General features: G+C 36.6%; 1 protein-coding gene across 3 annotated transcripts in view; it reads left to right on the top strand.

Moving 5' to 3' along the window:
* The window catches only part of b3glcta (beta 3-glucosyltransferase a), an 87309-nt gene that overhangs the window by 49038 nt on the left and 13253 nt on the right, over positions 1 to 25018 (top strand). For all 3 annotated transcript variants that reach the window (XR_004948900.1, XR_004948901.1, XM_024277791.2), the window contains exons 5-11: positions 7469 to 7545; positions 8041 to 8152; positions 11101 to 11237; positions 11325 to 11388; positions 11885 to 12016; positions 16651 to 16720; positions 18935 to 19048. Coding sequence is in view for 1 of the 3 variants with exons in the window: in XM_024277791.2 (XP_024133559.1) it covers positions 7469 to 7545; positions 8041 to 8152; positions 11101 to 11237; positions 11325 to 11388; positions 11885 to 12016; positions 16651 to 16720; positions 18935 to 19048 (706 nt within the window). In the remaining 2 variants the exon portion in view is untranslated. The remainder of the gene's footprint in view (positions 1 to 7468; positions 7546 to 8040; positions 8153 to 11100; positions 11238 to 11324; positions 11389 to 11884; positions 12017 to 16650; positions 16721 to 18934; positions 19049 to 25018) is intronic.

Raw genomic sequence — 25018 nt, 5'->3', positions numbered from 1 at the left:
TTTAGCTTTCCCCTGGTCTTCTTGGTAGATAAATGAAAAAGAACCATTTAATTTGGATCTTATTGTTGGGTATTTATCAATCCGTTTTTGACTTTAGCTAAAAGGCACTTATGGGTTTTGAAAGGTTGTGAAATCTTTGTCTTGCCTGTAGCAAACCATTTAGACTGAAGACCTCAAGAGGTCTGCAAAGGTTTCTGCTAAAAACGTTTTATGTTTAAACCGAGAGAAAGTAAAAATCTGAAATTTGAAGGGTATGAGAGAAAAAAAAAAGCTTCACAATTGCAGAGTTTGCAAAATGAAAGGTTTTCTCCAGGGTTGAAAGGTTAAAAGGGGTAAAAAAAAAAATCCCAAAGCATGAATAAATGGGGAAAAAAATCCAATGTTCTTAACTTTTCTCATGTACTATTTAAGCACGTACTTTTTGTTCTTCACCATATTGTCGGATGGATGGAAACCGATAAACCTTTGTTTCTTCTATTTGAGAACACATCAACAGTTATAGATTAAATATTAGATTACCAGAGTAAATAAAGCGCTAATTTGTCTGTAATTAAGTCACCACGATTAACGTGATCATTTGACACCCATTTGATTACCGTACACTTAAATACCTTCATGGCAGTAATTCATAGGCTAAGTTTGTTAACTTCTCTTTCTCCTCAAAGAAAACAGTCAGTCTGCAGAACTGCTTTTCAAATCTCTCTGTGGGATCTGGGATGTTGATGGGTCGAAGCCAAACACATTAGTGCAATTAAGGACTATTGGACAAAGATGATGTACACTGTTTGTTTTGCAGATGACTCAGTGACTCACTTTAGAGATTTTTGGACTATTCAACAATAAACTTTGAGGAAAAATGAAAAGTTTAAAACCTGTAATATTGTAAACCAAGTTGTTTTGTGTTTTATTTTAATGGTCCCTCATTTATCGCAGCAGTAAAATGACCCGTGATCTGTGAAATCCACAGAGTAGTATTACTGATGTTTTAAGGCTGCATATACTGCACACTTTACACTTTTCTATAAAGGACGTGAACATTTTCAAACTTTTTCTATGTTGTTTAAACTCTCCAAGTTCAAACCTTTGTAGAAAACAACGTTTTTTTTTATAAAAATAAAAATAAAGTGCAGCACACAATTGAAGGTTTTTGTAATGGAAATACAGCACAGATGAAATTTATTGACAATTGTCTACAGCCAATCAGAATGCAGTACACAATGCGCTGTTGACTTTATACCAACGGCCCATATATTTACTTCTCTGGTCTAACATAAAAGGTGATCTTCTCTGAGCTTTTTAGATCCCTCACAAATACTTTAGTTTTATCTTCTAAGTATTTTGTGATGTGCTGTAACTTATAAACACATTTACACAGTGGGTTCACAAAGAAAGTAGATAAAAGTAAAACCTTTAGCAGCAGCAGTGGTTCAGTCTTTTTATGCTTGTTTGAACATCAGGGGGATCGAAATAAAGTTATGCAACCTTTTTTGTTTTATATATAAAAAGATCCTAAACTGGCCTTTTATTGGCTTAAATCATTTGTGACTGGAGCATTTTTTTCTCCCAAATGCCAAACCCATTCACTCCACGAACCTCTTTTCTTTTTTTTTTTTTTTTGGCAGTCTTGATCGATTGGGAGTTTTCTCTCAACTTCCAAACTCCGACAGCTTCTTAGAACAATGCTGGTCTGTGTTTGAAGCTACCAGCAACAAAAGAAAATAAAAAAAACAATACAATCTCAACGCCAAACTTTTTTCCACATACTTCTCTGTGTTATTCTTTGCAAGTGCTGTGAATATCAAGTAGAGCTGTTTAATAAAACATGATGGATATGTCACTGAGTGAATCCTAAAGCTAAACTCTGAGCTAATTGGGTTGGAGCAGACAAACCTGGCACACGGGGATGAATGCTTGTAAGCAGAGTTGGAGTGGAGGTTTAAATCAAACAGAACGATACGTCTGCTCAGAATAAAGCCTGGACCATGTTGTGATGAAGCACCGCGCTGATTTGTTTTCCTAACATCTAAACACAATCAGTCAGACTTTGGATAAATTCTCGGCCCTGTTCCTAAACATATTTTCTTTCATTCTCTTGAGGCTGTGCGCTTGGAACAGGCTGTTCAGTAGCCTGTGCCTCTTTTCAGTGATAGTTCTGCTCATAGGCTCTGTCAGTGGCAGTGACAAAAGCAGCACCAAAAGACGAGGATTTATCCCTCTGATCTGCTAATCTGCCACACCGATCACTTGAGGAAATAAATATCTAAACATTCTGAAATCTCTTTTTTTTCAGATTTCAGAGTAGCATGTAAATAGACCCTTTGATGTGAGGAAAATGTGAAATTTACTGTATTGATGCAGAATGTGTCTGTCTGGGATGATTACTCGCCTGTGGCCCAGCAGGCTGGAGCTGCACCACAAATCCACTGTATGAAAATGAATCAATGTGCTGCTTCATTTTCAACTTTACTCATAAAGGTAATTCATAATTTAGTACTTAATTACACTTGGGAGTTATTACTAAATCCACTTTTTAGAACCATTTTTTATCGGCTTCATCTCAATTTTATTAATTCACTTCAAATGTTCAAAGATACATTTTTTCTTAACTTTGTTTGTTTTTATCACTAGGTGGTAAATAAGGATTAGGATTTTACTTTATGTATGTTTTTTTTATCTTAATTTCTTGAATTGCATAGGGAGATCAAAAGCATAAAAAAATAGAAGAAATAATGAAGCAAAAAGTTTAATTTCTTCAAAAGTCTAAAGGATGTGCACAATGTAGAGAACATCTGTTTTGGACTAATATTTATTGAGAAAATACAACAGTCAAGACACAAGGGAGGGTCTGCTCATACATTTATGCATAAGTTATCATTAAATCACCGGACAGCGAGGTACTTCCACACAAACAAATACATTGCTGGTACTGTTACATCTGGGACCATCGGACATCGGTCTTATAGTACTCTCATAAGCCATTATAAAACATTGTGGATTACTTTCAACGCCACAAGTGGAAAAGACAGTGGGAAAATGTTGAAGACGTGTAGAATTTATGTCACAGAATATTTGCTGAAGAATACAAATAATGTCCCTAGTTTATCACAGAAGCTACATTCTAAAGATAATCTGCAATTGACACAAAAATCACTATTATTTTCGGTGAACAAAAACTCCTAAACTTGTAAAATTGGATGACCACAAACTGATGTTTTAGTTGTTTTGTCTTAGGTACCTTAATTATTGTTTGTTGTTTACTGACCTACAATATCAAGTTTTATATTCAGTTTATTTATTTCTCTACTTTTATTATTATTATTCATTTTTTTTAAAAAGCCATTGTTCACCGTGTTCATGTGTTTGTAACACTCCAGCTTCCCGTTTCAGGAATAATTTGACTTTATATCCTCTATACTTTTCCACAATGCCAAGTTGATCACGTTTAATGGATTTTACCTCAAAACAAGCTATGATTAGAAAGAACTGGGTTTCAAGGTTAATGTAAAAAAGAAAAAAACAACAAATGCCATATTTATATGAATGACCGCAAAAAAAAAAAAATAAATGTGTTTAGTAGAAGCAGTGCACAGATTGATTGCGACCTTCATCGATTGGAGAATAAGTGTTCATTTGTTTGCTGCCTGTAAAATGTCCTTCCATCGTGGACACGTCTCACCTCAATGTTATGGTGGAAATGCACTTCAGCAACAGAGTGGATTTGCACTGCAAAGACCCAGTCCATGAGAGTCTATGATTCTAAAGTGGCCCTTTGTAGGAATATACAAAACAATTCACTCAGCTTTTGAGCTATTTCTAAAGTGTTCCTTGTGGGTTTTTTTTAGCTATGATAAAACAATTTAAAAGGCAAAAAAAAAAAAAGCCTGTATCATTTTCTNNNNGCCTGTATCATTTTCTACAACATTAGGGCAGTAGTTCATTAGAACTTTGCTTCTGAGTTTAGGGCGGGACCGCTGCCATAGAGCACCCCCGTTCACCTTCCCATTACTGAAACTGCTGTGTTTACATGTTCTCCTGCTAGCTTACAGCCCCTCACACCCCCAAACTGAAACAAAATGGCGAGCAATGTTGAAGCCATCCAGTCATGCAGTTTTGAGGCAGATGTCAGCTCAGACAAATCAGACATGGATCTAGTTGTCTCCGAGTGCATCAGAATGGACCCGTCCAGTGTATCTTCTACGTCACAAATACCAATTTTTTTTACCCAATGTGTCCGATGTGGGGAAAGAAATACTCAGAAATGCAATTTTAAGTTTAATTTTCTTTCTGTAAGTCCTCCATTACCAGAAAAATCCTAGAAGCATACGTTAAAGCATAGATGACATAATTTTCATCGGAGTTGGTCTTTAAAACTACATTCCCAATATCTGTAATCTAGCTCCCCTCCAATGGAATTATTTCTCGACTCCTCAGACACTTTCCTCTTCCAACCCCTAATAAAAAATATATCTTTAAATGACACAAAAAAGGAAATGTTTGATTGCACACTGTGCTCAAAGTGTCCCTCTTTAGTTTATCTGCTGAATTGCTGCTGAGATGATTTTGCTCTATTAGCTAAAATGCATTTTCTACAAGCAAACAGCTGGGCTTCTATGCACAACTGCAGGCTACCCACTGGGAAAACCAATGGAAAGAAACCCTCATGCTACACTGAATTCAACAATCGATTGTTTTTACAAATATAATCCCCTCTGGCTTTTATTTTTTTATCATCGGAATTCCAGTTTTGACTGGTTTAGTTTAACACTTTGTTTTCAAAAAGGGTATTACTGCTATAGCAAAAACTTTTTAATACAATTTTAATAAGGATGGGCGGTCTATCAGTGTCAGTATTGGTATAGCTTAATTTAAGTTATTTGTATTGGACCAATACAAAAACAAATCCACTGATCTTATTCTGTTTTCAGATTTACACTTTATTTTTGACATCATGGATACTTGTTCCTAATTCATCTCTGGCAGCGGAAAGCTTATTATTTACAGTTACGTCTAATAGTCAGTAAATGGTCTGACTTACAAAGTTTTAAAGTGATACCTGTTCCTATGAGATCCCTTGCTGTATGTTAAAAAGGTCAAGTATAATGTGATTGTATATTAAATGAAAAAGTGTGCAGTCTTACAAAGAAACAAAACGCAAATCTAAACTTGGTGTCATTGTAGACTCTTAAATATTGGTATCTGCAAATATCGGCTATCGGCCACAGTTACATGGAAAATATTAGTTATCGGTATTGGTCAGAAAAAAATCATACGGTCCATCCCTAAATTTTAATAACCAAGAAAACTTTGTTTTGTTTGCAAAAAAAAAGATAGGTATAATTACATTCAAAAGCAACCTAAAGATTAATTTGCTAACCACAGTTGAAAACACAACTTTTGTGTTTTTTAAGGCAACTTCCACCATGTTACTTTGAAAGTTTCATCTGATTCTCAATGAACTACATTTGTCGGGTTTATAGTCTTTGTGTCATAACTCTTCTAAAGACACACACTGAGGCAGGAAAGCATTTTGTCCAGTCTAAGCAGGTTCTGCAATCACAGATGTGAATGTGAAATACCAGCTGTGCACAGCAGTGAAAAGGTGCTCGGTGCATCCGTCTGAACATCAAAACCGTCAGCTCTAGTGTGTGATTTGAGGGAATTCTCCTTATTAATGAAATCCTGTTTTCATTTAATCAATTCCCTAATTATAACCATTCACTAAAGAAGGAGATTTTAAGTAAAATTAAGCACTAATTTAGCATGTTTTTTTCAAAAGATAAAAAGAATGTCTGACTGTAACTGCCTGGATGACCTTGCTTTTCTTTATAACAAAAAAACAACCTTTAAGCATGAATACAAAGTTGGCAAAATTGGCATAAAAGAAAAAGTAAAAGAAAAAAAAAACTGCAATCGCTGACGCTGTAGCGTCTGGAGGAATGTTTAGTTTTATCTGCATCCCGAGAAATTCAAACACGTGTCATTTCAAGACATGAAACATGTCTTATTGTTGACATGACTTATTACTTAGAGGCCTCTTGACTTAAAATGTGGCGTCAAACTTTAGGTCAGATTGATACAAGTATTAGAGGGGAATTCCACGTCCTTCCCTCCGGTGACCCTGCAGACATGAGTTCTTATAAATTCTTAAAAACTTTCCATTACTCAAACTCTTTTATGTTGTAGCATCCCTATAAAGCATTTTATATTACACTTAAACGTTCCATGAGTGCCATAACCTCTCATTTGAGACAAGAAAACTCATTTCTCATTTCTTCTAGTTCAAACATTGTTTGTGAAATCTTCAGTTTTCTCTAAATGTGATTCATCTTGCAAATCATTTTCCATCATCCAGGGCAGGTAATTATATTAAGATGTTAATTATCTCACAATTATATTTGCTCCTTTTAAATGACTATGACAAATGAAAAGTGGTTTCCATGGCTAATAAGGCTTGCTGTCTATACTTCTTTTTGCATAAAAATCTGTTAGGACTTTGTAAGACTAGGTTTAAAAAATATGTAAATCAACACTGAATCAGTCTCTGCTTTAAAAAGTCAACATTAATTCATAAAATCCATGAATTATATTCATATCCAAATAAAATTAGTTTTGAATGAAACATTTGAACAGTAATTGATGTTTAATTGATTCAAATTGTAAATTGAACAGAATTGTGAATAGAAGTCAAGTTGGTGGTGATACTTAGATTTTGTTAGTCTTTGGGCTTGTTTGGCCACTTTTCAACTTAAATTGAGCTGATGTGGAATTGTGAAACCTGAGGAAACTGAAAAAACAGTTATGGGACCCGATATTTAAGCTTTTGAAGATGCCAAGCACAAATCAAGACATGGCATCTCCCTACCCCTCTAACTGTAGAGGCATTTGAAGGGTAAACCTAAACCGGGGGTCTTCCACGTCGCGCTGTGCGGTGCAGGAAAAGCGCACATTTTAAAGTTAAAAAAAATGATATTGCTCTGTAATTTCTGAGGATGGTAGATGATGGTATTGATGATGTCATCAAAAGGGAATGAAGTTCAAAATTTCCATTTAAAGGGCTTAATGTAGGAGTAGGGAGAAGCTGTAGGGGAAGAATTCTGATTCGGCCTAATTGTTTGCCAACTTTTAAAAGACTCTATGCCATCCTTTTATCACTTTCTTATTTAATTGGACTCTCTTAAATGCATCGTAGGACAGTTTGAGCCCCATCAAACAGAAACTAGTTTCACTTGATCGCTCATCTTTATTATAGGACGTTAAATGCCTTGTATTTAGGCTGTCATCGTTACACAGACGATGACAGCTCAGCGTACATTGTTGACCTTGAAACTTTAATTCCTTCCTTGATTGCAACGCAGTGTGAGATGGAGAAGGCCCTTCGGTTCTGCCGACAGCTTTAATTATCTTTAGATTTGACAAGCTATTGATCAGTTATTGAATCGATCTCTGTCTTGTGGGGTTTATCTTCCAGAAAGCACCGGCGGTTTTGCTTCTTCACAGACTGTCAGATAATGAGGGGGACTGGAGCATCCTCCCTCTGCTGCCGGAGTAAGTATCCCTTCGCCGTTAAGATCAAACTTTTAAGGATTAATGATGTGGTCAAAACAAAGATTTTCAAAGTTTCGTATTAAAACTGCGATTGATTGCTTTTAATAATGATAAACACCGCAGTAATGTGCCTGTGAGGGCAGCAATAAGCCTATTAGTGCAGTTAATCTGCAGAGTGAACAGCATGGCACTGCGCTAGCTACAGCTGTCTGCACGCTTTCTGAGCTCCAGTCTGTCCACTGATTGTTTTAGAGACATGCATAATTTTACATTATATTAATTTATCAGGCACTTTAATCCTTTGCCACTTGCAAATGAAGACACTTTTGGCAGCAGTTTGGTCACTGAGTTTCCCAAGGACATTTAAGCGTGGGAACTGAGGAAACGGGGAATCTTAGCACTAGTTAGTTTCTTGTTTTCTTTCGTTTGATTGCAGTTTGTTCTCGCTGTTGTTCGCCTTTAGCTTTCTAACTTTATATTTGTTTGTGTCCCCAGGTTCTCACGCTCCTTTGGAAAAAACTCGTCCTGGCTGGTGTTTCTCGAGGAGAAAACTCATGTCAAGATGTCTGCTTTTGTCCAAGTCCTGGCAAAATTTGACAAGAATAAAGTAAGTGTGCATTATTTATAAACATCTAGTATTCTTTCATTAAAAAGACAAAATTCCCCGTCCACATCATTATCACCTTAGGTAAAATCTGGAGTTTCAGGTTCTTCTACATCTAATCTAACATGCCTTAAAGAAAAACCTATTTCAAAATCTCTTCTTCTATTTATGAAGTCATTTTTTTTTCATATCTATGGACAGGCTTGAGTTTCAAAATAAAAGTCCACCAGCAAAGGCTCGACTGGTACCACTTCTGGTCCCCCGTTGGTCGTAGGTCCATAGAAAAATGGAATGGATCTGTTAGGGCGGAGCTTCTGTCATCACACGATGTCACCCACTGATTGGTGGAAAGGTTTTAAGACAACAGCAAGCGTCCAACCAGCGCTTTTCCCGACTCAAGACTCAAAATGAAAGTTTTGTCCTCTTTTTGGCTGTATTCTTCTTCGCTGCCTGCAATCTTCTTGCAAAGAATAATGAATTCATTACATACAGTATTACCCCTTATTTACGGGGGCTAGGGACCAGAGACACGCTGAATCCACAAATATATAGACCCCACCCTTGTTTCAGTCTCACCCAACCCCCGCAGCCAAAGAATGTCCGTTACCATCCATACTTATCAAAAACACTTCTGATTGTGCTTTGTTTACGGCTTCTCCCTACCTCTACATTTAGCCCTCCACATGGAGAGATATTGAAAAATTATGTCTTCAAATTCCGACATTACTCCAACTCGATGATGTCATCAACAGTCGCCGGTCAGCTACGTTAGCGCGGAGCTGTTAGCGCTCGGAAACACATAACAACATAGGTTTTATGACTTTAGAAAGGTCATGCTTAAACAACAAGTCATTTCTTATGTTTAAATGTAAATGTTTGTGCTTCAGAGCACACCCATGTGAAGAAAGGCGCTTCTCCCCGGCGGCGCAGCGCCTTACCAGCAGAGAGATACAGAACTCAAAGTCCCTTTGCTCTACCCTTAAAAGAAACTATCTCAGGGACCCCTTTCTCTTCAAATGCCCCTTTAAATGGAGGGGTAGGAGCTCTACATGTATATACAAACTGGTATGGCTGGGTTCATAACATCTATAAAACCATTTGAATTGATTTAAGCTTAACAGATCAATAATCAATCAATAAAAATATAAATCGATTTAGCACATAAATGTTTAATGGAATTTCCTATAGGACGGCTAATGCTAAACATACATTGCTGACTAAATGATCATCTTTATAAACTCACAGGTATGAACTTTCTAAACTCTTTGAAGGAAATTGTTTTTAAAGAAACCATTTTGTGGTCTAAAATACAGTTTTGGGGTTTTTGTTGCTCATACTGTCCTCTTGTGGAATAAGGTGTAACGCTACAGCGTGATCGCCACCTAGTGACCAAATTGAAACGTCCTCCAGGAGAAACAGAACAATGTTTACGATGTTAATGATCTGAACAGGGGCTGCACGGTGGCGCAGTGGTTAGCGCTCTTGCCTCACAGCAAGAAGGCCCCGGTTTGAATCCCGGCTGGGGGATTTGGGAGCTTTCTGTGTGGAGTTTGCATGTTCTCCCCGTGCATGCGTGGGTTTTCACCGGGGACTCCGGCTTCCTCCCACCGTCCAAAAACATGCTTCATAGGTTCATTGGTGACTCTAAATTGCCCCTAGGTGTGAATGTGGGAGTGAATGTGTGTGTGATTGAGGCCCTCAGACAGACTGGCGGCCTGTCCAGGGTGTACCCCGCCTTCGCCCATCAGTAGCCGGGTTAGGCTCCGGCACCCCCGCGACCCCGAAAGGGAAGAAGCGGACAAGAAGATGGATGGATGATCTGAACAGTTTTGTTTAAACTTCTCCTTTTGAGAATCCATGTAACGCTGTATGCTATTAACAATCTTATTATTTCACTAATACATTTTACTGTATATGAACTGAATCAGATTAATATAAATATATTCAAATCATATAGTAGTTTTTATGTATTTCTACAAAAATGTGTGTAAATGTGTAAACTCAAAATTGAATTGAATTGAAGAATCGATAGAATAGAAAAAAAATCGTAATTGAATTGATCCAGGCTTTTGTGAATCGAATCGAATCGTTCCTGGAAATTATTATCGATACCCAGTCCTACAAACCAAGAGTTCCTTGAACACAAGCGAATGTTCAACTAACTGAACGTTCCACTGCTTGAAGATCAAACAGCTGAACTTTCACAATGGGTTGAGTGTGAGTTCATGAAACCACGTATACTTCGTTCTTGAACACACAACACATGCCCGGCGTGGACAGTATATAGCATCTAAGGGATATTTTTTTTTTTTACTCCGGTTATACTATCCTCTCAATTTAGAGTGTAACAAGACATTACACTGCGTACTTTTCAGTAACTTTTGCTGCGTATTGAAATAATGTACTGCTTCCCTATCAATATCTATCTTCAAACTTTATGTCTGTCACATACACTCTCTTGTGAAAGTATCTGATTTTTTTTCTACATTGTTCTGTAATGAACCACTGGGAATAGTGGGAATTGATGTGATAATATATCTTATTTTATCAAAACTTTTTCTCTGAGAGTAAAAAAAAAACTTACAAACTTTTAGCTGTACTGCACCATGAATCATGATGTTTGACAGTTTCTTGAAGTGGCAGACACTCCAACTTTTGAATTGTTATTTTTTTTATTACTTATATCCATCTATTCTTAACTCCACATATGTCAAACATTAGATTTTGTTGCTGCACTGGTGTCTTTCAACGTTATGCTCTTAGAAGAATCTCATTATTTCCACAGCAGGTAGCAAACCCACTCACCGCCAATAATTTCAAAGAAAACCTGCGAGCTGAATTGTGAAGACTCCGGAATTATAACAGAAACCCAGATGCTTCTTTGTGTGAATTTTAGTTTGCAGAGGGCTATTTAATACCTTGTCTTTTTTTTCTTGATCTTTATTTATCAGGAGTGGTTTGTCGGAAAGCCGCTCTTCGATAAGGAGTCGACCATCATCCATCACTACGCCTTTGCCGAGAACCCTTCCATCTTTAAATACCCAGACTTTGCTGCTGCTTGGGCTCTAAGCATGCCCTTGGTAGTTCGGTGAGTCTGAGCACTACATCTCATTCATTTTCTACTGTGAAGGACTCACCAGGCAGGCTTTGACCTAATGGCGACTTGCTATTTTAGGCTTGCAAACAAAGTGAGAGATGAGCCACTGAAGTCTGACTTCACGATTGACCTGAAACATGAGGTGAGACGATATCCAAGTTTTATTGGCAGGATTTGTTTTTCATTATATTATGTTTTTTTGGTTCTCCTCTGAAATGTCTCTTAGTTTAATGTATTTTTTTAAGCATAAAAGCCATTTAACCTTGAAGTTATATCTATTACTTTGGAGAATTTTCAAGGTACAAAACAGATGCTCCTTTTTTTATCTCCTAAATTCAGGCATTCAGGGATTTAGTCGAGTAAACAGAAAATCCCCCTCCGTCTGGGAAAGGTTATTCTTTCGAAGATGAGAATATATTGAAAAAGTTACTTATTTGTAAAAAGATATAGGAATATTTGGGTAAATATCAATGTCAATCCAGGCTCAATTTTTCTGAAATTGCCGTCTGTAAATATGCTTAGTGGGATTTCGCTATCCAAGGGAATCTATATTTGCTATAAAATCGTAGATAATCGCTTTAAGACTTCAGTCTGTCCTCAGCTCATAAACTTTACTAAATGAAACTGTATTATTGCAGATTGCTTTGTATATCTGGGACGGCGGGAAAGGACCGCATCTCACCGCCGCTCCGGAATTGTGCACTGAGCCAGAGGACTCTCTGCGTGCCCAGCACTGTGCCACCACTCTGAGCAAAGAGCCTACACAGTGCGTGAGTATTTGTTCTGTTGTCAGGATCGCTTTGATTTCCCTGCATTCACGGGAAGTGGAACAGGAGCAACATTTAATGAATGTTTCACAGCAAGAGACTGGCAGAAGATCAGCCTTAGGCGAAGGATCCTAAGGCGGAGTTTCAGCATCACCAACATTTAAAAAAATGAGCTGCAACCTTCTGTGGTATTGCGTTCATATGCCTTTCAGCAGCAATGACACAAAAAACAATTAAACCAAATAATTCTTGGGTTTGTTTTCCAAAATTAAATTTAATCTACCAAAATAAATCACCCCCTGTTGCTTAGCAACATTCACTTTACTCCAGAGTTATGTCACATGTTTTGTTGTTGCTTTTTTCTTTTGTAGTATCATTTTTTTGGTTTTACTCCTTTACTAAGATACTTCTGAGGGCACACATATTGGTTAGCTTGGGGGTCATCTATATTCGTAATGTAACCAGATCAGGATGAAAAAAAATGTAAATGAAATTTTGTTTTTCAGAGAAGCTCCGTATTTCTTCTCTAAGGGCATTTTCACTCCAGAATAATCTGGCAAGATGCGTAAGGAATGATAAGTCGTACCACTTTTATTTGGTTTGTTTTGTCTCGATGTAGACAAACACCTGGGAACACCAAGCCGATACCCATAAAAATAAAAAATATAATGCTCCAAATATAATACAATATTAAACGACTTGTCTTCTCAATTCACCACAATAACTGTGAGGGTTTGTTTTTAGTGCAAACAGGTTTTTATTTACCTTCTTTTCAAAGACTTTATGCTAATGGGTTACTATTTTAAATAATTAAAATTATTCATTATGAAAATAACTATAAAAAATTATATTAGGAATAAAAATACTTTAAAAAGAGGCACAATTACCACAATTAGTGACTGAATTATTTCTTTAGTGACATACACTGACTAGACTGATCAAATACCCACTCCAATCATTTTTGCTGTATTTTAAAAGCCGTCCCAGTGGACTTTGAATTATGACGTTTTAGTCAAAATAAGAAAAAACTGTTTAGGATAGTGTTCCCCAACCTTTTCGTGGCTGCGGACCCTTCAACCACTGAGGATTTCACTGCTGCCCGGTGGGGTTGTTGGGGATTGTTTCTACCTTGTTCTTCCGTCCCTACACAAATCTCTTATTAATTCACTCAAAAAAACCTTCCACTATGCATACGACTTTTCTCAATATGCACGGCGCCGGGCAACTTTTAGAAGTCAAGTGACAGAAATGTAACAAAGAGAATCCTGTTGTCTTCAAAATCAAAAGATTTTTCAGAATATAAGATAGTTCAAATGTTCAAATTTTGCTCCCATGACCAAACTTTACAGCTCAAGTGATCAAAGGTGTACCTGAAAGAATCTGGTTATTTTTCAAAAATAAAAGATTTCTCAAAATAAAAGATAGAAAAGACGAGTGTAATTAATTTGCTCTTTCGCGGCTCGGTGCCAATTGAGCCATTGGTTGGGGATCGCTGCTCTAGGACATAGTCGCTGCAGAGCGGCAGGAGTACACAAGAAATTTGTCCCTAATCCCTAACTACTAAAAAACTATATAGTGGAGGACTATCTAATGCCCTGGAGTTTAAAAGCAATTCGGACAGCATGCCTCACTATTTTTTTTTTTTTTTCATTTTTTTTATACGACAGGCATATAAAGGGAAAATCTAATCAATGCAAACATTTCATGATGTCCATTTGTGACTCCATTGTGTTCTGATGATGAAAACATGGATGGTTTATTAAAAAATTACATTTAAACTTTTTTTTTTCCTGGGAAATTTCTAGTGCGAATTGTAGATTCGGACAGCACTACAAAATGGCGAACTATTTAGTGCGTTATGTAGTGAAGGAACTCAGACATAGGCTGAGTTGTCAAAAAGGAAGCACACAGTAGGTCATATATTGACTGGTGTTTTCCAAAATGGAAGACTTTACAAAGACACTTTTTTGGGGTGAAAAAACACAACTAGATATGCACACTACAAAAACCTGATTTTTACAACTGTATTTGTTTAATTTTTGTGAAAAGTTTGATTTTTTTTTTCACATGAAAGCCATTGGAGATTGTTATCTTCTAAAAATCGACCTCTAGTGGTCATTTAAGGAAGTGCAGCATTTGGCCTTTTTTGTGAGCTTAAAATTCATGACCATTCGGATGTTTGGTTAACTTTTGCTTTCTTTATTCTAATTAAGAATCAGCCTGCATTCTCACACTGGTTCCAAACAACCTTAGGACTCTTACAAGTGAACAGACACCTTCGTTTTTAGTTTGCTTGCTCTGACTGTGCCAGAGTTCAGGTGACCTTTTCACACCTGCTGAACAAAGTAAACCCTCTGAGAAAATGAATTGTGGAGCCAAACAAAACACCATAGACTAAAAAGCATTCTTACTATGGTTTTGATCGCATGCTTCACACTAAAATCTGAAATCAGTGTGGAATCAAAAATGTTTTTATTAGTGGTTTTAGTAAAACTGGTTTCTTAAAATGTGACATTTTTTTAAATATTAAATGCATATATTTGAACTTTTGAATCAAATGCTCCAGAAGTTTAAAACCAAATGTTGAGTTCTGATAGTGATATTTATTCTTCTGCTAACAAAGCTTTTATTTAAAACCTTTCCAGGTCTTTTAAACTTGTAGCTTAAACTTTTCTGTACATCATAAAGCTACACTTTATTTTTTTAACTGATATTTAAACATTATGGAAATGTTAAGTTCACACATTAACTTCAGATCTCATTAATAGTCCTCATATCAAGTGAACCACTTGAAAACTGTGAGATAGGACAATATTTAGTATGTGGCAGTGGAAAAGGCAGCCCCTCGCCATGGAAACCGCAGAGCCTGAATGTTGCTCCAGGTCTAAACGGGTTAAAAAGCATCTTCGCTGGTGCGTTCAGTCTCATACTAATTTGGAGGAAATGCTATTTGTCTCTCTGGCAGGGTTTTTAAATTAATGCCAGTCCATTCCGATGGCACACATCAGCACTGGAGCATTTCAGTCTTGTGTGGTAAAATGATTTGAGGATCATTAATTGGCAGCAGTTTTGATGGAGGCTTGATTGTTATTCTGCACACAAAAATGCTTACAAGATAAAAAAGAAAAACACGTTCACGCTAAACATGTTGTTTTGCTTTGTTGTTTGAAAAAGAGGGGGGAAAGTGTGGCTTTTGGCTCCTCTGTGATTGCCATGACTCCAGCATTTAGTGTTTTGTGCTCTGAATTATCAAGAATTTCAGCCACATCATGTTAGTTCACACCTCACAGTGAAGCGTGCGGCTGTTTGTGTTGATAATGCAAAACTTCCTGTTTAGTCATATAATTTAGATGATTTTGTTTGTCTTTGGCCAAAATATCTACATTTCAACAGCCCATTTTTTCCTCTTTTTTTTCTTTTTTTTAAGAAGCTGTCTTTATCTGAACAGCTTTTCGGTACATTTTGGGTTTTAATGTCTCTTCAGAATCTTTCTTTCAGATTTTCTTTTTGCATTTTAGTCATCGATTGTACAAATCCTTGTGAATTATCTAGTGCCTACAGTGTGCATTTTAGAGCTTTATATGAAGACCATTACCTGTGTGATCCCCTGTATGCTCTAAGTCTATAAAAAAGGATGCTTAACTATCAAGTTATTGAACTTATCTCTATTAGCCTTTTTTTAAAGCAAGCACACCACTGCACAGTAAATTTTTATTATTTATCTCTATTAAATTGAGCTGAAAGCTTAGATCATCAGATCATCTTTTGATCAGTTTTTAAAAGCGTTCCCAGTGGTCTTTTAATTATGAATATGCTGATTTTAGCCCCCAAAAACAAACAAACAGTCATTTCTAGGACATAGTTTCTGCAGAGCAACAGTTCATTAGAAATTCTCCTGAGTTGTTGGCTTTGCTTAAGCCTTCCCCCACTTCCCATCATGCATCTGTTTTCACACTCACTCGCTAGCTTACAGCTCCTCAAAGACAAAGTGACATTATACTTGAATGCAATGCAACTTTATTAATATTAATGATAGCAAAAGGCAACAACACCAGTGGAACATTATCCTTTTTTTCAGACGCTGTCATTTTGGTCCTTTGATTAAACTTTACAGCCCAAGTGGTCAAAAATGTGGCTAAGATAACACTGTGATTTTTCAAAATAAAGCATTGTTGAAACTTAAAAGAAAAGGGGGGCAGTATAAAGTACTAACTCTGCAGGGTGCCCAAGCTTTTGCACACAGCATTATTTTGTTTTCTGTTAATTCGAAAGGGTAAATTATGGAAATAAAGCCTTTTTTTTACATATTAAAAGAATGTCTCATTTGTAAACTGGTGCCTTTAGAAGAGTTTTCAATTTTTCCTTGGGTTCCTTATGCACAATAATATAACATTTTACGTAGGGTGCCCAAACTTTCGATCCCCACTACATAAATGTCCCCTCTCATGAGAAAAATGCCCCCAAAACACTGTTTTTGTCAGTCTGTCTTTTCAAATCTGCTCTCACTCTAGTCAATAGGACTATTTTCCTGACTCCTGAATAGTTAAAGGGTACTATTAATGCAAGAAACATAGTATAGAGTCAAAGTTTATAACTATGAAAATAGTTATTTGTGTTTCTATTTTTTTTCATCTCAGGGGGAGCCTGTAAAGAAAGAGGACATATTTGTTGCTGTGAAAACGTGCAGAAAGTTTCACAATGAAAGAGGTAAGACACTCTGTGAAATCTCATTAAAGTAAATTTTTCCACAAAGATTTATTAAGAGTAGAAGGGATAAAGGAAGAGAAAACAGCTGCTCAACTCCATAAATTAATTACAATTATCAGTTAATGCTGAGAGTGCGACAGACCTATTCTGGCTTTTTTTCCTAATTAAGCTTTTATCTGCATGTGAGCCTTTTGTTTGAAGTAAAGAAGGATTTGTGAGGTTAAAAAAACAGGTCAAATAAAAAAAATTACGAGCAAGTTAGTCATTATGGGCTTCATTTATAGCTTACTTTTCAAAAGACAATTTATATATCACTCCTACTATTAAATTGTAATTTCACACAGACGGAATACTCACTAATATATTTATATTGAATAGCAAGATTTTTTTTCTAAAAGAAAGACAAATTTAATTTAGGATTTTAGTGAAAGTCTAGACCTCTTATTAATTGTATCTATTGAACACATAAACCTGTAAATACATAAGACCATTCCTGTGAAATGTAATTTTAAAAAGACAGCCCTGAGGCATAAGTGAAAAAAACATTTTGGTTGTTTATTTATAAAACCTGAATACAGCCCATATCCGTCTCTTCTAATCATTTCAGTTAAAGCTCTGGAGATCATTTCAATCTTCTCTCACTATAATCAATTATTAAGGCTAATCATGGATTTAGATGCAAGTGAATTGTGTTGCAATCATCAGAAAACTGGACGGAGTGGGTATGATGTCTATTGAAAATGGCTTCTTGTGATAACAAAAAGATAAAGTAAATTCAGTTGTTTTTTTTTTTTAGTTTTTTGCAGTACAGATTCCGACATGTAGAATCATCTTCCTCGTCCTTATATCTACCAGGAGCTCTCCTCTTCCTCTATAAATGTCTCCACAAATTTTTTTTCACAACATAGCTAAAAACAATCTACAATATATCTTCTAATAGTAACCCTGGTATTTATTCCAAATATGTGGCAGCCGGTCCAGCGTTTATTAGTAGAGCTGTAACGAGTATCCGGGTGCTCGGATACTCTCCATCTGCTCCCTAAAATTCAAGTACGAATATTTGCGACGTCTTAGATTATAGTAGAGTGTAGTAAAATATTATCTGGGATGATGTATTTTTTGCTCTGAAATGCAGAATAATGTTGGATTTTAAGTTTGTGAACTAAAACGAAGCTGAAAGAGCAGCATTAATGTCAGTGGAAGTAAACACGTCTTCGTGTCGGTGAAACTTCCAGTTTTCAAAGTAAAACTAGCGAGAGATTTTTTTTGTTCAAAAACTGAGACTGAATAAATGAATCAGAGTCAACACCAGAGTTTCAGCTCCAGTGTTTACATCCTTTTGGTTATAGTAACTCTACACCTCCGAAGCCTCGTGCTGATGTGCTGCATTACACAGCAGTGAAGTGCGGATGTGATCAGCGTGGATCAGCTGATTCCAAAACGATTTCATATTATAGCTCTGCACTAATATGTAAGGATTAGAACTAAATTGTTGAAGAATTTTGAGGATGGATATGTGTGGAGAACATTTTCAGGTTTTGTAGTTAAATGGTCAAAAACAACAATGATTTTTTTAAAGCTTTTCATGTTGTTTATATTACTGCTGAACGTAAACTATTTAATATATTACCTTTGGTACACTAAATAACACATTTCTTATAAAATATGAGTTAATTTCGTGACCTCCTTTTCCTACCAGGAAGTAAGAGATCATCTCTTAAGCCATCTCTGAGGCACCGCCTCTCACTCTTTGTGGGTGCCGCCCATTTTGTGACGTCAACCTAGAGCCGGTCGATTAAGTTCAAATCTAGAGGAACCACTTCTTCTCAGATTTGATGCTAAAATTCAAGCGTTTTGCTCATCACTGCTAGCTCTGAAGAAAAAGTGAGTGTGTGTTAGCTTGGGGTGGGAGGGCAAACTCTTCCTGGAAGGGGCTGTTCCCCCACATTGGGAGGGGCTCAGAAAGCGGGCTTGGAGAGGAATGCTCAGAGAGGAGTGAATGGAGCAAATTATCACTTAGGGGTTGTTTTTCTTGAGGAATTAGCTTTATAATACACTTAAAGGCTCAAGAAATTCATAATTTAGAGCAGCACTGCATCCCAGCATCCTTATCAAGTTAATTATTTCATGTATGCAGATTGATTAATTGTTTTTACATAAAAAAAGCAGATGAAATTAAAAGATATTTTAGTTTGTGTGCTTTATTTGTTCTAGTTCCAGTGATAAAGAGGACCTGGGAAAAGGATGCGGTTTTGTTGGAGTACTACAGCGACCACGCTGATCCTTCCATACCCACCATTAATTTAGGAGTGCCAAACACGGAGAGAGGTGAGTGCTCTGCTTTGCAGCCCCATCACCCCAATTTTTGGGTAGAAGATGAAGCTGCCGGCTTGGGGTTGCGCTGCAGGTTGAACTACATTTGTATGCACTAAAGAAGAATTTGTCAAGCTGCGGTTAAACACAGCGCGACCTGAAAAGGTAATTAGAAGTCAGTGTCTTTGGGGAATATCTTAAAATTATGTCTTCAAAGGAGCTTTTATAGGAAGCTAAGAACAGAATAAAAGAAGTCGGTCTTTTATAGTTTCATTAAAGACTTTTAAATTCAGCTTTTGTCATTTTCTCTGCTCAGTTAAGAAGCCTTTTTTTTAGTTTTTCCCTCATTAAGCTCTATTTTTCAGCCATCTGTGGAGTGGATTTAAAAACATCACCAACAAGTCAAATTCTGTCACATATTCAATATTTCTAAAATGGAGACGGAGCACCTCATTCTCCATTTTATATTACAAAATCACTAAAATGAGGTGCATCATTTTAGTGCTCTTTTAGAGGAACAGGTCTTACAGATATGTTGACATAAGTAATTCAAATTTTTATCATTTATCCTTCTTCTAGAAAGTTAAAAAATCAGGGGGTCATTTAAATTCTAGGCTTATTTCATTGATATTTTAAAGATATTTTCTTTGAAACGTGAGCAGCCCTTTCATATGTCTCTGCTGTAAACAGAAATTATGCAAGTGCTTGGTTGTGTGTGGCTACTGGCTGCTTCTGATAATGAAGAGGGACTCCCACTGGAATTGCTCTCAACCTGAGATACAGGGATCAAGACGACCTGAAGCGGATCAGGTTTCTCTAAAATACCTCCCTCTCTGGTCTGAAAGCCAGAGGTCCCCCGAGGAGAATCTGGAGGATGTTGTTGAGGACGCAGAGCCGGCCTGTTTTCATTAATGCTCTGAACCAGATAAGGCCGGAATGAATGCATAGATGGATGAATGGATGAAAACCTTTGCTTCAATGCAGTTTTAGTGAAAAATACATTATATATGAATACTACTAAATATCTGTATGACATGGCAACTCTTATCTTTTTTTTTGGGTTAGTTTATTCTGACAAAGCATTTTCCAACTTAAATTTTTCAAAATTAAAGTTGTTTTTGTCTTATTTGAAGTCATAATTATCAAGCAAAAATGTTTTTTTTAATAAAGAAGCATGCATTATTTTTTATTTGAGTGCACAAAAAAGCTAAATTTGCTATAATGCATCAAAAGAAACAAAGAGAGCCCTCTCTTAAGTGTTACATAATATATGATCATTATAAACTATAAAACGCTGTCAGGAACTCTAAAGAGTAAAGAGATGAAAGGCTCCCTACTGATTTTTTTTTTTTTTTTTTTTTGCTAGAGAAAGGAGCCAGAGTCATTCTACTGACTGATCGCCATCGGCACAAAATTGCACCAAAGATCTCATATGTTGCACCTTAATGGGATGCTCCATAGCATACAGCCATTATCATTCCCCTGCAGAGCTGGTCAAGGTTGGAGTTCAAGGGAGCCTTGTTCTCCCTCAAGCTGGAGCTGCTGTCTGTGTGCAGTTCAGTTCTGTAACAAGCATGTCTTTCATAACCTCTTTTTGTCAAGGTAGTGAACGACGCAGACCGCTGTTGGCTGTGTGCTGGGCTGTGTGGACCTCTGCGTTGCAGAGCCGAGTCTCATCAGGCGTAAAGCGTTCCCTTTTCATCTGCTAATCGCTGCTAGACGTCTGGATTGTTGGTGATGCAAACTTAATGCTGTCGACTCCCCTCGTTTTGACAGAGGCAGACCATAGTCTGTGATGGTTGAAGAGGATGTTCTGTAGGTCTTAGTCACATGTATCCATACAGGGGTTGACATATACAGATGCTGTGGGTTTTGGGGTTTTCCAGGCCCGTAGAGGATCGTAGACAGGAGTGCAAGTGTGTCTTTTTGTTCCTTTGAGGCTCATGCAGCCACATTAGGGGATGTGATGAATATTGGACGTACCGTTATTATGTGAACTTCCGTTTCTAGTGTGCGTCATCACTTTTAAATCCACACCCAGCAGCCAATCCCTAGTCTGCAACCTTCAACACCTAAAGATCCATTTGGGTTGATTTTTTGGTGACCACAACCAATCAGGAGCCACAAAGTCTTATCTCACCCTTTGGAGACTGATTTTTTTTCCTATTTATGATACATATAAATTAACTATTCTTTTTTTTTTTTTCATAAAAACATCAATAGCACTTTTTCAAAAATAATGTTTGACAAAGGTTCTTATGAAATCCTTTCAAAATAAAAGACTTCCTATGTCACATATCTCAATGTAGCAAATATAGGATAATATAATGACCAAAATAATGTTAATTTTTCAGTTTGTGGTGTAACCTCTGACAGAAATGCATAACTAACTCTAAATCAGAGCTAATTCGGTGACACTAAAATACACCTAAAATGCTTTCATTTGTTCAAAAATATAAAATTTGCCTAATAACCCTTGAACATTAATTTTGGTTCTGATTACTGACCTCAGATTGGTGGCACATTACGACCACAAATCTATCAAAATGTTGTAGCTCGACTTTGTTAAAGTACAAATTGCTCTTGCAGAGTGATATGTGATGTTCACTTTTTCACTTTACTACGTATTATTCTACTTTAGTTAAAATTATAAACTTTTTTTTAAATCAGAGAGGTATGGTTTTTCTAAATGTAAAACTTCTTTTTTGAGGGATTTAAAAAAATCAATTACAGGGTATAGTTTAAAAACTTGAAAACAGTCTGTTTCCTAAAACATCTTTTTAAAAGTTTTTTTTTGTTTGTTTCAGCAAATTGGTGGGCAGTTGTTCAAACATCAGACTGATTAGTCCATTGCCAAAACAATGTATATCCTCCAGTGTTTTGGCACTAAGTAAATCGCAACATTTTGACCAGATTAGTCTTCTTAGGCTGCAGCTTAAGTATTAAAGCTTGGCTGTGAGCAGCTTGGAAAAGTTTTCTAAATATTGTTATGGGAACCCTCTGGCTGGTTATGATCTTTTAGTTTTTCATCTTTCTTCAAAACAAAGGCAATTAGTTTAAAAAAAAATCATAGAGTAGCTGTTTACACAGAAATCAATGTCTTTTATATGGTAGCTTTAGCCCTACGTTTAACGTTAGATCGAGAGGTTTAAAAATGTTAAGGTTAGGATTAAGGGAGAACTGGTGTACAGCTGCATGTTTTAGGGAAAAAAAACACTTAACTAGTATTATCGTGAGTTGAAGCGTCTTTGAATTTTAAAGTAACCAGAGGAATGTGATTTTCACCAATTTCCCTCAAAGTGCTTTGCATAAATAAATGAATAGCAAAAATAGGACAAAAAGAGTAGCCATAATAAAAAAACAACATATAAAATTCAATAAAAACAAACAGTAAAAACACAAAGGAATCTAAAAAATATCTAAAAGTTAAGCTGAAAAAAGATACATTTTGAGTTTTTTCTTCAAAACTTCCTCAGTGGATGAAGCCCTCACATCCTCAGGCAGACTGTTCAGTGCTGGGTTGTGAGGTTTTTGTTTTGACCTTAATGTAAAAAAATATCATAGTAATGTAACTGTAAAACATAAAAGAGCTTCTTAAGAGTTGTGTTTTAAAACTGACATGCACCTTAGTTACAATATTTAATTTCTAAGACAATTATATTTAGGTTAAACTGCAATACATATTTTATTTTATATTTAAAGTTACACTTAACAGCTCAAGCGTGTTGGTCTCTATTGTTCTGCCCACTTAACTTTTTTCTTTAAAAAGGCCAGCATTTGGTTCCATCATCTACTAAGATAATGATGACCACAGAACTAAAAATAAGCTTTAAATTGGCCCAATTTCCCTTAAATGAGGTCTAGCTATTTTGAAAACGGCTACCTATTTGGCAGTACTAGGATTACACGGCAATGAAAATAGCAGCAGCACCACCAGTAAGGAGATAGATCCTATATGTGCAATGTACATTGTAATGTGGGAAATTCATTGTGTTGCATTTTGCACACAGATCAGATCAGCAGTTTCTGAAATACTCAGACAAACCCGTCTGGGACCAACAACCATGCCAAGTTACCTCAATCACCTTTCCTTCCCGTTCAGTTTGACCATGTCTACATACCTAAATGCATTGAGTTGCTGCCATGTGATTGGCTGATTAGAAATTTGCATTAGAGAGCAGGTGGACAGTGTGCTTAATAAATTGCCTGTCTGAAAGTCTGAAATGTTTCCCTTTTTCTGCTTTAGTTGCTGTCCTTCTAGGAGGTCTACTTTCTCGCATTAGAAATCACACACAAAACACGTCTCGATTCAAGTGCTGATTATTTTCCTTGCTGAATGAAAAAATAGGTCCGCACTGAAAAAGCCACACATTCATGCACTAAGCATTAAAACACTAATATATGCTGGCCTCACTGAAAGGATAAAAAAAAATACAACTAGCGTAGAGTTGGAGGCTTCACATACGCAGAGTAAAAAAGGAGGTGACAGCATGGTCCCCTGGGCCACCACAGCTCCACTCTGCAGCATAATGCATTTCTAATGTGCAGCTGTTTTGGAGCAAGGCCATCTTTGACTGAAAGCAACCTGCTTTAAACTCATTGATTTTAGAAGGCCTTGGACACAGGAGAAATTATTAAGCATCTCTCCAGCTGATTGTATTACCAGAGAATGATTGCTTGAAATAAATAAAAAAAAAGCACAAAACCGATGATGATGTGTAAGGAAGAATTTAATTTCCTATTGGGAACAGTTAGCCTTTTGTATACCTATTTGTATTATTCTTACAACTTTTTGAAATGGTTTTATCCAAATAGCATATTATTGATTGTGCACAGAGGTGCATCTAGTGACCGCACATGAAACACATATGAAATTATTATTAACTGGGCTAAAAGAAGTATTTATTGCTTTTCAATCTCTAAATAACATAAAATACATGGTTCGTTTTCAAGGATTTTGTTACACATGGTAGTTGTGGAAGCAGTTTGACTTGCACAGACTTTAAAAACACGGTGGTTACCACACTGAAGTAAAATGCGGATGATGTGGAGATGGTTTCTGGGATTGTTTTCTCAATAATTTGTATGAAATGTGTCAATGGAAATCACCTAGATGGATGTAGAACACTATTTCTGTTGTGGGTTTTATTCCACATTTAATACCTGAATTTTGTCAGTAAAAAGTCTTGCAACTCAAGGTAGACATAATTTCTGAAAGCTCATTCAATACTTTATTTAATCGAACACAAACAACACTCTTTTTTTTTGTCTCTCATAAGAAACCAGGAAATTCCCTGACCAAATTTCCATCCCCCCTTGGCAACTTTTCCCTATCTCAAACCATTTTAACTCTAACAGTAGCAATCCTACCCAGAAGATTTAAAACCCTGTAAGCATATATGTGCAACGTCACTGGATTTTTTTTTTTTTTTTGTGTGAGTTTCATACAATACTTGCAGTCGCAGGGCTGCAAACGCTGGAAAATTTCCTCCACAGAGCTTCTTGATGTGACCACGGAAATGCAAACGGCGGCTCATTTGACAGCAGCTGTAAAGAATTGTAAATCAATCAATTTTGATGTTAGGTTTCATTATTTTCTTGAGGACTCTGCTCTGAGAAACCAATGGATTGAATGTATTGATCACCAGAACATCAATAAACATTGAAGAATTAGCTAAAAGAGTCTTTGGTGAACTGGAAGGAGAAAGAATCAGGATTTTGGAGGAAGTTCAGTCAAGGAAGCTCTTCACTTCCTCGTCCCATCTGACATGCATCCAAAACAATACGGCTGGACATTACTGATAATGCTGGACATTTTTATGTAGCAGCGGTGAAGATTTACGATAGTGAGACACAGAGCTATTGGGGGGATCAGGGGCGGGGCTACTCAGCACCAAAAGCCACGCCCACCCACAGGGAATGTTGAAAACAGGCTTCAGATCAACAAGAAAATTTGACTTTTATGCATTTAAGTGGTGAGATTTT

This window comes from Oryzias melastigma, linkage group LG13 (assembly GCF_002922805.2).
Source record: "Oryzias melastigma strain HK-1 linkage group LG13, ASM292280v2, whole genome shotgun sequence".
In the NCBI taxonomy this organism is placed as follows: domain Eukaryota; kingdom Metazoa; phylum Chordata; class Actinopteri; order Beloniformes; family Adrianichthyidae; genus Oryzias; species Oryzias melastigma.
This window is presented reverse-complemented; position numbering and strand designations above follow the sequence as displayed.